The 15,822-nt window shown below is 46.4% G+C and overlaps 1 protein-coding gene across 5 annotated transcripts in view; it reads right to left on the bottom strand.

The window, feature by feature from the left end:
• PBX3 (PBX homeobox 3) overlaps positions 1–15,822 on the bottom strand; it is a 157,652-nt gene that overhangs the window by 64,079 nt on the left and 77,751 nt on the right. Inside the window, exon 1 of one of the 5 annotated variants that reach the window (XM_074974208.1) lies at positions 7,041–7,147. The exons of 3 other annotated variants lie outside the window; for them this stretch is intronic. In XM_074974208.1, coding sequence (XP_074830309.1) covers positions 7,041–7,077 — 37 coding nt within the window. In that variant the 5' untranslated portion in view covers positions 7,078–7,147. Of the gene's footprint in view, positions 1–5,512; positions 5,535–7,040; positions 7,148–15,822 lie in introns of those variants that run through there. One more of the 5 variants, XM_074974210.1, reaches the window with a different exon arrangement.

Raw genomic sequence — 15,822 nt, 5'->3', positions numbered from 1 at the left:
TTTTACAAATCCCACTCATGAACAGTGCTGCCAGCCTCAGGATTGAAAGTCATATGTCATACCCCACAATCACGAGATTAGCTTAACATTCAGGAAATTTTCACCAATAATGTCTGAGCGGTTCTTTTTATTTGCCTTCTGATGTGGGAGACTTCTTGGTTCACATTTCCAAGCTTTTCTCCACAACGGTGATGGCCAGAAACTGACTCTTATTTGAAATAAAAACCACGTGACTCCAGGAGCTGCAGCTTTAAGCAAAACAACATCGGATATGGTGAGACTGGTGATGAATCTCAAGAAGTGCTTTATTGTTCATTTACCAGTAAAACTAGGGGGAAATAGGGCTGGACTGAAAATCAGCTGTGTCTGATGCAGGTTTTCTTGGGCTAAGGGAAGGATGGGGTGGAATTCAGTGTGCTATCCAGAGGCCAAGCGCCTGCTCTCTGGGTGTTCCTCCAAAACCAGCTCCTATGCAGACCAGTGACTTGATTCTGCAAGCACGTGAGGAATTCTTCCCTTCCAAGGGGTCAGATGTAGGCCGCAGGATAGCCTTACACATCCCTTGCTGCTCAGTGATTGAGACTACACCAACTGCATGTCTTCACTGAATTAACTGAATATACAAGAACTGAAAATAATCCCTTTATCCCTTTTACTGTACCATACAACTGAACAGATCAAAATGAACATACCAATCAAGTGGTTTGCTTTAGAGAGGAAACAGCCCCACAAACCATGATTACAAATTAAAGGTATTATATTGAAGTCATTTTTAATCCCTTATAAATGAATAACCCTTCTACCAACATTAAATCATATCCCACTGCAGAAGTAAAATGTCCTGAGCTGCACCTCTCCCTCCTGCAGTCAGTAGAGCGACCCATTCCTTGGTGTTAGTGGAGGCAGAGTGCTCCACACCATGACTGGTAACATTCTTGTGTCTTTCCAGGGCATAGCTGCTGTGTCTCCTCCAGGAGCAATAATGCCACTTTATTTTGAGTAATCCACCCAGTGCTGATTATTTATTTAAATTCAGTCTCAGAACCCTCCTCTCACCAAAGACCTTAATTTGAATTCTGCAGTCAACAAATCCCACCTCCTGTAAACACCCGACGTGTTAGCTTAGTTCCTCTGTTCTGAGGCTAGGAAGTTCCTCTTGGCTTATTTATATTTGGTAGGCGAGATAAGACAGTAGAACGCGAGCCGCAAAAAGGCAAATTCAGACAATTTTTAACTTCAATCCTCCATCTCCATTTCAGCACAGAACTAATAGGGCATCAATATTGTCATTGGGAACTCGGGATCAGTACACAAATGTGCTATAAATGGGAAAATCCTTTATGATACTAGTGTGAAACATGTAGCACATTGATTTTGTTCTTGATGGTCTGCTATTAAACTAGCGAACATGCTGACCTTGTGTAGAAAGGCAGAATACTGTGTATGCAACATAAAGTTGAAAAACAGCTTTAAAATGACTGTTTAAAACTGTAGACTACAAACCTTAAAATATAGACAAGCAGTCCATAGTTTATTTTAAATTGGCAACTGCAATTTAACAAGCTATTCTAACAAATGATTAGCATAGCATGTGCTTTTCTTTAGCCATCAATTATGACACAGGATAATGCAGGGCACAACTTAAGTGTCAAATTACAATATGCCATACAAAACCACTTTACAACACAGTTTTCTGTTTGCTTAGCAATTACTACAGTGCACACTGCTTTTCATGAAAAGCCTTGGTCAGAACACTTCTTGAGAATTATTCCATTGTGCATGTGTTAGAATATACTGGGGTTTGGTTCTATCATTTTTTAAATTTTAAACGAAGACAAAATATGCCATGTACTTTTGCTATATTAATTACAAATAAATATCCATCTGAAAGTTTATTAAATGTCCAACTTCAGTGCTTTTTGTAATATTTATAAAACACAATATGTACTTTTACAAAATATAAAATATTATTAAAAGAAATCCTTACGAATTCCATAGGACAAAATTGGCAATTTTTACTTAAAATGTTATCCCTAATAATAGGTCACATATTTGAAACTCTAATTGAATTAATTTTTATCAACTGCAAATATTCGAGGATCCTATGCAGACAGACATTAATGTATGTAAAATATACAAACACTAAGATGTATGGCTAACACAGGATGATTTGAATTCTAATCTTCACATAAATCAGTCACACTTACAAATGCCTGCCCCATTGATGGAGAAAATAAATAAGAATTTTATATATTTTAAATACAGAACAAGTACATAATCCTGGTTACATTAATAGATATTGCATTCCATCTGCAAAGGGAGTGTTTAGCTATTTTTTCTGTTCTGCTGTCCTTTCTCCTGCATTTGCCTAAAGGCTCTCAGTAAATTACACTCCAAGTAAATGACTGTAATTTACCCGCTGAATTCCCTTGTTCAGGAAAAGCACACACAACACATTCCAGCATTTCCACAGCTCAAATTTACTATTCTGGATGTCAAGAACAATCCACGGGCAGTAATTTGAAACTGTTTGAACCTTCAAATAAGGGAAATTATAGAAAGCTAAGATTTTCAGTGAGGAGATAAAACCTGATAAAAATCTGTAACAGTTCAATTCCTTCTTCTTTATATTTATAAACAGGACATTAAATGTACTGTTAAGCTATTGGTTACAATGCAATGCTTCCAACATTACATTGGAGGGGATATAAATCACAGAGGCGAAAACATTTTTGAATTAGGTAAATATGTTTTTAAAAAACATATAATAATTAAAATAAGTGTAGATGACCTTACAAGAAAGCAGTGGACTAAAACATTTAAGGGTGAAGCCTGGCCCCAATGAAGTCAGTGGCAAGACTCCCATTGACGTCAATGGGGCCAGAATTTCGTGTCCATCCAAACACGAAATTCATCTGGATGGTTATTTTTCAAAGTGTCCTGAAAATATAGCTGAAATTCTAGAGATGGCAAATCATACAAACTAAAATATTATCTAAACCAAGGATTTAATCAATATCTTCAGTGATTAAAATCAAAGATACACACAGGTTTATAGTAAATTCTCACACAGGATAGTTCCCAATGTTCTAGGGCCTCAGTTTTGAATAAGCTACATAATAACCAATAGAAATACTTCTCACTGTTACCATACTCAAAAAAACCCTACAGTTAAGCACACTCAGTAACCAAAACAGCCTATTTCGCCCTGTCTAAAGGCAGGTTTTCATATGGTAAAACTGTTATAAATCCTCATTATCCTAAATAAAATTACAGCACTTTAAACATTTCCAGGGAGAACATTCTCTCTTCTAAACAACTACCTTAGCGAGTAATAGGGAGCAATATGGTTGCACTTGTGTCACAGTTGGAAGTCTTTTTAAACTGTCGCCCTGCTAGCAAACCAATTCTACATATTAAAATGAATGGATTGCTTATTTCATGAGGGAAAATCATTTATAAAATCAGGACAATTATTAAGATACTGTGACTTATTTCCACTCCAAAGTGCACACGAAGCAGATAAATGAAACAACTTATGGACATCCAAATGTCTTTTCTCCGTGTCACGATTTTCTCTTTCAAATGAGTCATCCATCCGTACAAGTAAATTAAAAATTGATCTAAATCCTATGTACAAGGAGCTAAAGTTTTACACATTTTCATATTATAAACAACTGCAGACTTCACAAACATAGGGCATGGGGCTTTTATTTCTAAAATATAAACGCTAGTTCTCAGGTATTCCCTGTGAGCACAGTGCAGAGACCCAAAGGCATATATGCAGTGCGTAGGCCATAGAGCTGTACAGGTACCTGGTCGCTAACAGATTTCTACTGTATACATGGAGTGTGAGATGGGCAGACCTCCTCCTCGGTTGTCCTCTTAGTCTGAAATCAGACCCTGGCCTGGCTTTATCACCTGTTTATTTGGGACCCTTTAGCAGATTCCTTGTTTGGATTAAATCTAATCAAATGATCAAGTAATGCACCACAGCAGGTTTGGGAGCGTGTCCCTCATAGTCACTGAGTAAATTAGAGGAACCCTATAATTTGATGAGAACATGTGGGCATCCTTCCACAAATCCATACATTTCTGATTGCATTTTGTGGGTTTCATTGATACCAACATGCACTTCCCCACAGGCCTCTGTCCTGGATTGCTGCTGGCACAAACATGCACCACTTGGAAAACTACACAACTCCAGAAACATGTTTAATCCTGGGTTTAAAAACTTTACACATTAATGATAGGGAAGGTGCCTATTCTCAAACTAGCAAAACAGCCTCCCGGTAGGTTGTCCAAAACACATGGTTGTCTTGTACCGACCTGCTTCCCAAATACAATGGAGCTGCTTAGCCAGTAAGTATGTGAGATATTCCTGCATCAAATGAAGTTTGTGTACAGTGTTGCCCAGGCTGTCTGCAGATCCGTGCTTACTAGCATCTCCTTTTTCATTCCTGTGCCCAACCCCGACTCGGGCAGTTCCTTCGAACCCGTTGCACCTTCCACTATAGGCATGTTAATGGAAACGGCAAGGCAGCAGATAATAAGGTCATTAACTCCTCAACCAAGAAACTATCTATGCTGCTGTTTTTGACTGAAAATTTCTTCGTTAATTTCCAGTCATTCACATTATCTATTCTCCTAATTGCAAACCCGGACTAATTGTTTCTCCAAGTTGTACCATAGCTGATGGCAGTAGAACCTATGCACACATAAAAGCTTCCGTTTCTAATGTCGCTGTTATCAAGCCAAAAACAATTACACCCATTTGAATTATGGCAACCAATAAATTTAGATAATCACCATATGCAACATAACATTTTGGCACTTGAACTAAAAACTCTTGTAGACAACTCTAGATTGCTGCTAATGCCGAGAGCTCTCGTCCTACCCAAGGCTGCCAATAGAAATGCCAATGCTGCTGAATACTGCTCATCCTAGTAATGTTGTCAGTGAATGGCACATTCACACAGCCCCCAATCCTCTCTTCCCAGGCATGGTCTTCTCCAGCTGCAGCTTAATTTCCTGTGACTTGCCTAATTACTGTAATTAAGGATTAATTGCCATTAATTATTCACACATAAGCTCATCGCAAATCATGGGGTAAATGTCTTATGAAAGCTGCCATACAAGCCATGTATAAACACTCTGGGATGCTCCAGGCAGGAGAATCTATCACTCAGCCCTGAAGCAAATCTCTGCTTCTCTTACAAAAACAGCTATAACTCTCAGAAACTCGACAGTCTTTGCAGGTAAGCATTAGGTTACAAAGCATGTTTTCCTGTGGAAGCCACAACGGTTTTATTAGGACTATAAATGCTGTTTTATCTTTCCAACTGCTATTTTTATGCTTCCATTTTTATTCTACAGTGTTCAGTTTAGGACAAGCATTTGCGCGGAGAAGGCAAGTCTGCAGCCGCTGCTCCCCAGCCCCCTACCCCGTCGCCTCAGGCTCTTCCACCGGGTTTGTAACACGGGACCATGTGACTGGGCGCCGCCTGCTCACCTCGCCGCAGCCGCTCGGGGATCAGCGGCGGGGCTGGGATGAACCCGCTTGGATTTTCCGAACTCCCAGCCGCCGGCGCGCGAGAGCCGCGGGTGCCTCTCCCCGGGGGCGCGTCCTGCGGCGTGTGCCGGGGGGGGGACGCGACAGGGGCCGGCTCCGGGCGGGCGGCCCCAGCCTTGCCCGTGCCCCGGCTGCCCGTCAACCCCCGTCCCGGGCGGCCCCGTTCCGCGCAGCGTGCGAGCGGGGCCATGGCTGCGCCCCCTGCCCCGGGCCCTCTTCCCCGCGCCCCCGCCGGCGGGCTTCGGTTTCACGCCGGCTCCGAGCGCGGCCGGGCGCAGGCCCGAGGAGCGCGTGTCCCGCGCCGAGCGCAGCGGGGCCCCGGGCCAGGCCGGCGGAGCCTTGTCCTCGTCGCTCCGAGCCGGGCGGGGCCGCTCCCTCTCGGGCCGCGGGTTCGCGTGGGGCGGCGTCAAACCCTCAGGGCCCCGGGCAGAGCCGCAGCGCTTCCCACACGGGCCTCGACCAGCTTCCGCCGCGTAGCGATCCCGCCTGACGGCCGATAGCGACCCCGCGTAGCTGCACCGCCTATAGTTACCCCGCCTGTAACTACCCCGCCTATAGCGACCCCGCGGAACTACCGCGTAGCGACCCCGCCTGTAACTACCCCGCCTATAGCGACCCCGCGGAACTACCGCGTAGCGACCCCGCCTGTAACTACCCCGCCTATAGCGACCCCGCGGAACTACCGCGTAGCGACCCCGCCTGTAACTACCCCGCCTATAGCGACCCCGCGGAACTACCGCGTAGCGACCCCGCCTAGCACCTCTCGCCCGAGCTGCGGCCTGCGCGGGGGCCGCCGAAGGGGCCCCGCTTCCCAAGCCTCGGGCTCCAGCAGCTGCCGCGCTCGGCCCCAGTCAGCTCCGCGCTGCCGCGGGCGGCGCAAATTGTTCACAGAAAAAAGCCCCCCGCGCCCGGCGCCTGTTCGGCTCCTCGCGGGAAATCACCGAATTGTCCCCGCCAGGCCCCCCCCCGCACCCCCCGCCGCTTTCCGAACCAGCCCCCCCGCGCCGGTCCCTGGAGCTGCTCGGGCCCCGGGTCCCAGCCGGCTGCCAGGCGCGGTCTCCGGCCGGGTCCGGTTCGCTCCCCGGGCGGGGCGGGGGGTCGCGCCGCCCGCAGGGCTGGGCCAGTCCCGGGCTCCGCGCACGCCCCGGCCGGATCCCCGGGACACGCCGCCGGGCTCCGGGCCGGCCGCGGGATGAGACCCGGGAGGCTGCAGCCGCCGCGGCCGGGCCCGGGGAAGCGGCGGGCGGGGGAAGTTCGCGGCTCCAGGCCCAAGGCTCCGTGCCGGCGGCGGGGATCGGTGTGTTCACGGCCCCGGCCCCGCGAGCCGGCCGAGCCGGCGCTCCCCACCCCAGTGAACCAGCCCCCGCGTGGGGAACCGCCTCGGACACGGGTGGGCTCCCAGCAGCACAAAATGGAAGGAGGTGAGCGTGGGGACTGAAATGAAACCTTCCCTCCCTGCTTGTCTCACCTCCTCCCGTGAACGCCGGGCCTTGGAGAAATGTCATCTCCCTGCCAGAACCCCTATCATTCCTGAAATAAGTGACTAAATATTACCCAGGAAAAGCATTTTCCCTCTTGAATTAATTACATTTGACCTTTTCCCTCTCTTCGGAGGCAAAGGCTTTCTGACCAGAGAGAGGCCCACTTCTCCTGAGCAGATATGAAATTTAGCAAGCCTCCTTTATCCTGAAATTTATAATTCAACACATGCTTTTGCTAAGCATCTCTGCTGACACAGGGACAGATACAAGGCTTTAATTCCTGAGCATGGGATGCTGAAATCAAAAATCAGCCTTTTTTAAAAATCACTCTTCTCAGTAGAAGGGTCCACATGGCTCCAACAATCCGCTTAAACTTGGCTGGAAACTTTTATAATAAATATTCCTGCAACATAATTTGATGTTTTTAAATGAAAGCACCCAAGCTAATCTATACAAATTAACAGATGTCCTCCTGAAACAGTTAGAAACAAAGAAATGCAGATGCGAACATCATCAGCATCCAAATGAGCTTATTGTAGGACCCTTTAAGGCACATCTGAGCATGGCTCCAGCCTGTATCTACCTTTCAACTTGCAAATGACAGTGTCACCAAACACTGTCCTTCCATCAATCAAGCTGGGTCATGAATATACAAAAGGCAGCAGAGAAGCTGGCTACCTCCTGCAGTTCAACTTGGCCTAATTATCTAGGCCTTTCTTTTTGTTACAGTCTGAAGGGTATACACCCAGTCAGCTGTTGGGCAGCCCGAGGCCTAATCAAGGAAGGTTAGGCGTACTGACCCTCATGTGGACAACGAATGCAAGTTATATGTGAGCACCAAATGTCATCTTTCTTATTCATCATTATAAAACTTCCCTCCCCTTTCAAAATACCAATCTGCTGCCATTTTCAGACCCACCCCCTCCAAGCTGTCATTTCAGTGTGCTCGCTGCCAGTAGAAGGAATTAGCATGTGCTGCTATTCTCAGATGCATCCCTCAGATATGTTAGCTAATGACCTCCCTCCAGAAAGTGGACCCGACCCTCAATGTCTCATCACTGGTAAAACAGGTTCGGTTGGACTCTTTCCACAAAGAGGAACTACAAACATTCTGATGGCTGAAACCCATAAGGATTCCTGGGAAAGGGCCCTTTTCCCGTGAGAGTGGGCCTTCCCAGCTCTCATCCCACAAGAACAGTACTCGGTTGCTGTTTTAATTTAAAATATCAGTTACTTAATCGCAGCGTTCCTCAAGCTGACCCTGGGACTCCAGCAGGAAAATGTCCATTGACTTTTTGAATAATTACAATCTCAGCACCTCAGGCAGGCCTTCTGCCCCAACTAAAAGGATTAGTCTAAAGTACACTAGTTCCATCTGCCTTTGTGATGTATTCATGTTTTGCGGGGTTCTTTAAAGAGGGGACAGGATCACAGTTAATTACTGCACTATCCTTTCACATACAAAGACTGAAACCTGCCCTTTCTGGCATCTCACGTTTGGCCATCTCTTCTCGTCTCCAGAGGCTGTTTGCCACATCCCAGAGGTACCAAAAAGCAGGCAAAATTGTTTTTTCTGCTCAGGTGAGGCCTATTCTTGGAATTGTGTAAGAGTTTCATAGAGCACCTTTGAGGTGCGTAGAGGAGATTTGTGGGGACCCAAAACCAGTAACAGGCTGCAGCTTCTGAACAGACGTTGTCCTGGGTCCTAGGACTGCAACAGTGGCAATGGTGCAAGCAAGTTTCTATGGCAGGGCTGTGGAGGGAAACTTCTGCTCACTGCCAGCATCTCCTTACAAACACCACAGTTCACTGCCCAACGAAATAAAAGGCACCAAACCGCTCCCAGCTCCCAGCAGTGAAATCCCCGCCACAACCAGCAAAGAGCACGAACCCTGTTGCTGTCAGAATCCTGCTGGGGCACCAGAGAGGTTTGAAGCTGGGGAAATTCAAAGAAATCAGATTCCCTGGCAAAACTTCCACAATCTCCGCCACCACCATAACACAGCACGGTGTAAAACCCAGCCCAAGCTCTGTGTTGAAGTTTGGAGAAGCAAGAAGTTTAGGAAGTGATCTCAGATCATTGTCAAGCAGAATCCAACATGTAAGTGCTAGAAAGAGTCAGATGAATGTCAGGGCAACAGATTCATGAACATTCAAAAACAGACCTATTGGATGTCAAATATATGACTCCAAATGCAGCATGATGCCAACTTTCTCTTCCTGGTATGGATTTGAGGGATAACATCCAGACTAAATCTGTGCTGGTTCTTTACTATGCAGGCTTTACAATTTACACAACTTCGTTACAAGTTAGATACCCTGTATTTTAATTTCATTCAAAGGATTTTATTTCCCTTGGAGGAGAAGAAACCCCTCACCCCACATGTACTGTGCTTATAAATATTGTGTTTCACTAATTACATTTCCCATCATGTAAAACAATGCATTTTACCTGGGAAATTATTTGACACTATACAGTCACATAGCCCTTGTTCTGCCTAGCTGCGCAGGGATGAATCTCACCCACAGTGAATAGTATGCTGGGTATTCGTATAAATACTCCAGGCTTTAAACAGAGAGGACAGCCATTGTCAGGGAGACTCCTCAGTTCAAAGGCCAGAAGGGACCACTGTGATCATCCAGCCTGACCTCCTGCATTGCATAGGCCAGAGAACTGCCCCATAATAATTCCTAGAGCAGAGCTTTCAGAAAAACATCCAGTCTTGGTTTAAAAATTGTCAGTGATGGAGAATCCATCCCGCCCCTTGGTGAGTTGTTCCAATGGTTAATTACCCTGACTGTTAAGAATTTGTGCCAGACTGAGATGGAGATGAGACGGAGAGGCAGGGAGTCTCCCAAAGGTCAAAGGCCAGAAGACCAGTGTTTCTTGCTAACAATACTGTGCAGCTGGAACTCTGCAGCCCAGCTCTTAATTTTAGCCAGTTTTCGTGGTCTCATTCTATTCTACGGAGAATCAGGAGCTCAGTAATATCTGACGAACACAATGGGGAATAGGGCTTGTTTGGCTTCAGAGTATTAGTTCTAAATGCTAGCAAATTATTTTAAAATCGACTAAACGAAAATGGAGAGATTGGGACCTGTTTCCCCTTCAATGTACAGGTTAGGAACCAAGAGTGTAACGTCCCAGAATCGGCGTGGGGGGCGCCTGTGACTGAGCTACCCTGACAAACGTTACTGCTTTGGTAGCAGAGCAGCTAATACGGCTCCTGCTTTCCAACCCCTCCCCAGCCAAAAGCAGAGGGCTTTGCAGAGGGGTTGGTGTTATTTACATAGCACTAGAGGTGTGTCCGGTTCTTTAGATACACGGGAAGTGCCAGGCCCCTTCCCCAAGAGAAGCGCTCAGAGCTAGTGGTGCTCAGGTCAATGTAAGTACCTCGATGGCCAGAGAAAGGAGCTCACAGTGTACATGGGACACAACAAGGGATTGCAATAAACAAAGGAAGCAGTGCAGGAAGAGGGACGTCAACGGCTAGCCTGCTAAGAGCCCATGAGTACGATTGCTAAATGTGCATCTCCTACTTTCAAATGCAGTATGTTAACACTGGGGACAGTACCAGTGATGGGAGGCCTGGTTTGGGGCACCAATGAACGACTAATTGGAGTGATGAGTTCTGAGCAGGGATCTGAAGGAGAAGAGTACGGATGCACAGCATACAAGGATAGGGATGAACTTCTGGGCATAGCAGGCTGCAGGAGAGAACGGGCAGAGATCAGGAGAACAAGACATCATGCTGAGGCCTTGTCGACATGGAGAATTCCCCCAGTTTAACTGCAAGTGTGATTTCAAACTAATTTAATTAAACTAGTGTAAAAGGCCATGTAGACACTCTTATATTGGTTTAAACCAGGTTTATTTCAGTTTGGCTTAAGTTGATTAGGAAGAGGCTGGAATGGAGGAGGTAAATAGGAATGCTGCCCAGTGTCCAGACAGAAAGACCTGACACTGGAGAATTTGCAAGGACCCCTGGGCTACACCCCCACAACTCAAGCCCCGTGTCTGATAAAACATGCAGATTTTCTTCAGCATGCTCATCTGTCCTAAGGGAGTTGCTCTTGAGCTGGGCTCAGTGAGCTCACCAGAAACTTTCTAAAAACAAGTAAGCTAAGACACATACCCCAAGATATTCCTTTTCCTGCTTTTCCCAACATATCCATGTTTCTGCCCTGGGGCCTGCCCGTTCAGAGCAGGAAAAGTCTGACTTGGAGCCAACAATGTTGACAGTTCACATTGTTTTGGTACAGTGGCCACCAGATGGTGCTACTACAGACAGTCTTACAGATTATTTTTCTTAGCGTGTGAGCTATGTAGAGTCCTTGAAATGCTGTAGTGTTAGTTTTGTGATGCAGTTTCTTTTTAGCAGAGGGAGCTGATGCAAACAAGAAGGGAGTGTGCTGTCTGCCTTAATCTAACTAGAGTCAGTTTTTGGTGCAGAGTTGCTTTCTGGGAACCAGGCATTGTGTATTTGGGCTTGAGATTCCTGAAAGAGAGGATTTGCCTGTGTGCTATTTGTGACCATCTCTGCACCAGGACTCCATACATTGTCAATAAACAAGTTACACTAAGAATACCTGGACTCCATGTCACTAATTTCTCCCCCATCAGCAAACCAACATACAAGGACCCCAAATCTGCTATCAGTTGGCATATGAGCAACCATATAAACGATTATAGGTATTTCTAGGGCTCACAGCATGTTAGCAATAACAAAATATTTGGTGTTTTAAAAATGCTAGAATAACTTACATTTTACAGTGATTTTCATTCTGAAGCGCTTTACAGGTAGCTTATATATGTATGAATATGACAGAGAGCCGGCGTGATCACTCACCCAGCACTGAAATGCAGGCACATGGCAGCTTCTCTATACCAGCAACCCTGCAAGAGAGGGTTCATTCTCCTTTAATTCAGGTGAAGTGCAGACTAACTTCTCCAAGGCTATGGGGTAGTTTAAGAGGTGCAGAATGTAATTCCCCAAAGTGGAATTTGGCCAGGTCACCAGTGCTAACCCCTGACTGCGGTGAGGGTGCCATGGAACTTTATACGCTTGAGAAGTCAGGGCTTCTGTTTTAGGCCACAACTGGTGGAGGATAACTGCACGTGCATGTGAGTTGGTCATGTGAAAAGGAAGCAAGAAAGGACGCCTCATTTCAGGGGCTGCATATGCAGAGCCCTCAAGTCATGATACAGAAAGGCGACAATTTCTGTCTATATAGCTCACATGTGACTGCAGCTGGAACAGTGTGTTCCATTGTGGGCCCTACTTACCAGAAAGAAATTGGCAAAGCTGGGGGAAATTCAGAAAGAGCAACATCATGATTAGGGCTGGTGAGCTCGCAAGGAAATCTTACAAAGAGATCTAGCCTGCAGAGGCAGTAAGAGAGAGCACAAGATGTGAGGATGAGAACATATCCCTGGTCCTGGAGAACAACCCTGAACTGGTATGGAGATGAACTAAGAAGGTCTCTTCCATATGTGACTCCCACGACCATGCTAAGTCTAGTACTAGTTAAGAGTCCACCACCTCGTGAACAGCCTACACCACTTCCGGCAACACCGAGGGTTTTTCGAAGAGGTCCTACCTGGAAATGCTGGCCAGACCTCATCCTAGTTAGCTTGTGAGTGCGGATGATATCACAGCCTGAGGCGACTGGCTCACAGAAAATCAGACACCTATGGGCACGCACCCGCATATGTTTTTCTTCGGTAATTGGACAAATATTTGTTAGCATGTAAAGTCTTGTGCAGCTTCCTGGGAAAGATGCATTTGTGAAGATAAAACTCAGCTCTGCCCTGCCCATGAAATGTGCCCAAACATTACTAATACTTAGACTCCAGAGGAGAGTAACTCTTCTCACAGGTGTCCAGCGACAGGAATGGCCCACATTAATATACCGGGTGCACTCTAGCAGTGCCCCCCACCAGGCAGTCCAAAGATGAGCATCTCCATCAGAACTGCATGTGTCACTTCTCCCTGACACATCGGTTCTGGACTTGGTGTTCCAAGGGATGTTCAACAACAAACACATTCAAGCAGCTTCCCTCGATTTACAGAACATCCCTGGTAAACTGTATCCTTTAACATCATTGTAACCACAGTGGCCTGAGCTCACCTATCCCACATTACACGCCAGGCGTGGAGGGAAATGCCGGCGACTCTGGCGTGCGAAGGGCAGCAATGAGAAGGGTGAAGGTCGTTGGATGAGCTTCCTGCTCCCATGCTGAGCAGCGAGGTTACAGGCCAGTGGACTGCACAGCAGTGGGGCTTAGAGACTGTGAATTAGCTCAACACCTCTCTTGGGGTGGAGAGAACGTTTCCTTGGGCCCTGCTGAGAAAGGAAAGGGCCTTCTCTAGTCTTCTCAGGAAGAAGGGAGAACCTGATTTGCGCCTCCTGACCATGCAAAGAGGGAACCCCTCTGTTTATTCCCTACCCACAGGAAAGAATGAGCACTGCCTATATGGGCCCTGCTGGGGAGGGAATTGGATGTCAGATCAGCCTGTGTGCTGGAGGGAGAGGGGTGTTTGAGTCTCAGGCCCCAGATGTGGGAGGCCAGCGGGAAGGGCATCTGGACTAGTCGACGTCTGGACTAGCAACGGTGGGTTTTAGAACTTGCAAAGGACGGAGCGAGAGGACGGAGCCGCCCTGTCTATGGAGCAGGGAGAGAAGCCGCACAGGCTGTGGAGCAGAAGTGCTGAGCGAGAGGAAGGACAGTGCAGGGTTGACAGTGATGGGGGGCAAGGAGCACGGTTTGAGGGGAAAGAGGAGGAGCCTCTTTATGGCACACTGGAGGCAGAGGCTAGAGCCATCTCCACAGAGATGCAGGGGAATTTGCCTTTTCCTAACACATTACCCCTGCTGTGCGCCTCCTGGTCAGACCAAAAATGGCCACCAGCATGGGCTATGTCACAGGATTTGTGCCAGTCTGCACCGACAACTGCAATAGTGTCTTGCTATTACATATTACACCTGTGGGAAGAGCCCCTGAAAGCCAAAAATTCTGCACTTTCCACCGGAGTCAGTTACCTCCTCCTCCATCTCTTGTCCTGAGCTGCTGTGCGGTGTTCCCGCAAGCTGTTTATGTCAGGGAGCGGGTGACCTCATGCCAGTATATAAAGGGGGTACGGTGGTTTGGGAGCTTTTCAATTGATAGGCACTATGCAAATGTAAAATACATCAAGACCAGAAACTTCCCAAAGAACTACAGAAAATGAGCCGTGTTCATCTAGAAACACAGAGCAGGAAAAGAAACAATCAATTCCTTCTTTTAGAAGGTTCATCACTTTATAAATTATAGTACAGCTGGACTTAAGGTGTGAGAATTTTAACGCTTCCATGTATTTACTGCTGATAAAAGTTTATTAACTCATGGGAAAGGGCTTAGATATTGATCTTGGCCAGCTATAATGCCAGTCACAATGCAGCTTGTCTCAAAGGCCTTACACCTTCCCCCTAACCTGCACGGTCATCCCCATTCTGACTTGTTCAGTCCTGGTATTGCATTCAGAACTCGGATAGAGCTCTAACTGACAGGAGGTCAGGAGTTTTTTGTGTGTGAGTGTGTGTGAGAGAGAGAGAGAGAGAGAGAGAAAAAAAATGCACAAACACACACACAAATGGGAAACTTGATCCTAAACATGAGAATCACGATCCATGCTCCATTTTCCTACTCAAGGTCCAATCTCAGTGCTGACAATAGGAATTTATACAAAACTTTATTTAAAGCAATTAATAGATCAGAAGTGAGTTACTGGTTAATCTAGGAAATGACCTTTAAGAGGGAAATAGAGTATACAGAATCTATCAGAGAGAATGAAAGTTAAAAACAAAAATCTGTATCTCTGCCTTTTTTTTTCCTTTCAAAGGTTGGTATCTGATTTTGAAAAGTGTATGTTTACATTTTTTTAAAAACAAGAGTTCCTTGGAAATACAGCATAGATCATTCACTCTTGCAATGTGTGTATTTATGATAAATAATAAATACGCAGCTGATAAATGGGAGTGTGCAATTGGAGGACATATTTTTTATTGAATGGCTGACTAAATACTCATGTAAAAGTCATAGCTTGATGCTTCTCTTGCCCTGGGGCTGCAATAATTTATTGCAGTAATTTATGCACACCCCTTTGCAAAGGGAGAGATTTATATATTAGACATGGGACAGCCCCTTCTCCAGCAGGCTCCTCCCCTTCTGGACTACTGTACCTCTTGTGTGTATAACTCAGAATTGCCAAGTGAGGTCACAAAGAGCAGAGGTCTGATGAATCGCAAACACAAGTATGCTCTGGTAGGAAGAGCATGGGGGTGGAGGTGCATGGAAAATGGCAGAAGAGGCCAGGTTTAAACTATCTCTCTACTCTGCACTGTTGTTATGGTGTTTGGTGCCTTAAACCAAGGTGCGGTAGGAGGAAAAATCCTAGACAGGGCCCTGCCACCCGTTTGGCTGTGCTGACTCCTCTGCCCCTCACCACCATGGCTTCCACCTCCGTCTCCAGTCCTGGCTTGCATTCTACTTGTGTCCAGCAGGCTTTGCGTGAGCGGGTTTGTCAATCTCTGCTCAAACGGCCGCATGCAAAGCCTGCTGGGGCATAATTGGAACAGAAGCCGTCGGCCTGAGCTGGGAAAAGCTGGCTGGGGAAGGAGCTCAGGTAGGGGAGATAAGCTGCTTTAAAAAATGCTACAGAATCCGCAAGGTGGTGCCGTGCCATGGAAAATATAGCTCATTTTATACACACAGACACACTCAAAGGT

The sequence above is a fragment of the Natator depressus genome, chromosome 16 (genome assembly GCF_965152275.1).
Source record: "Natator depressus isolate rNatDep1 chromosome 16, rNatDep2.hap1, whole genome shotgun sequence".
Lineage (NCBI taxonomy): Eukaryota > Metazoa > Chordata > Testudines > Cheloniidae > Natator > Natator depressus.
This window is presented reverse-complemented; position numbering and strand designations above follow the sequence as displayed.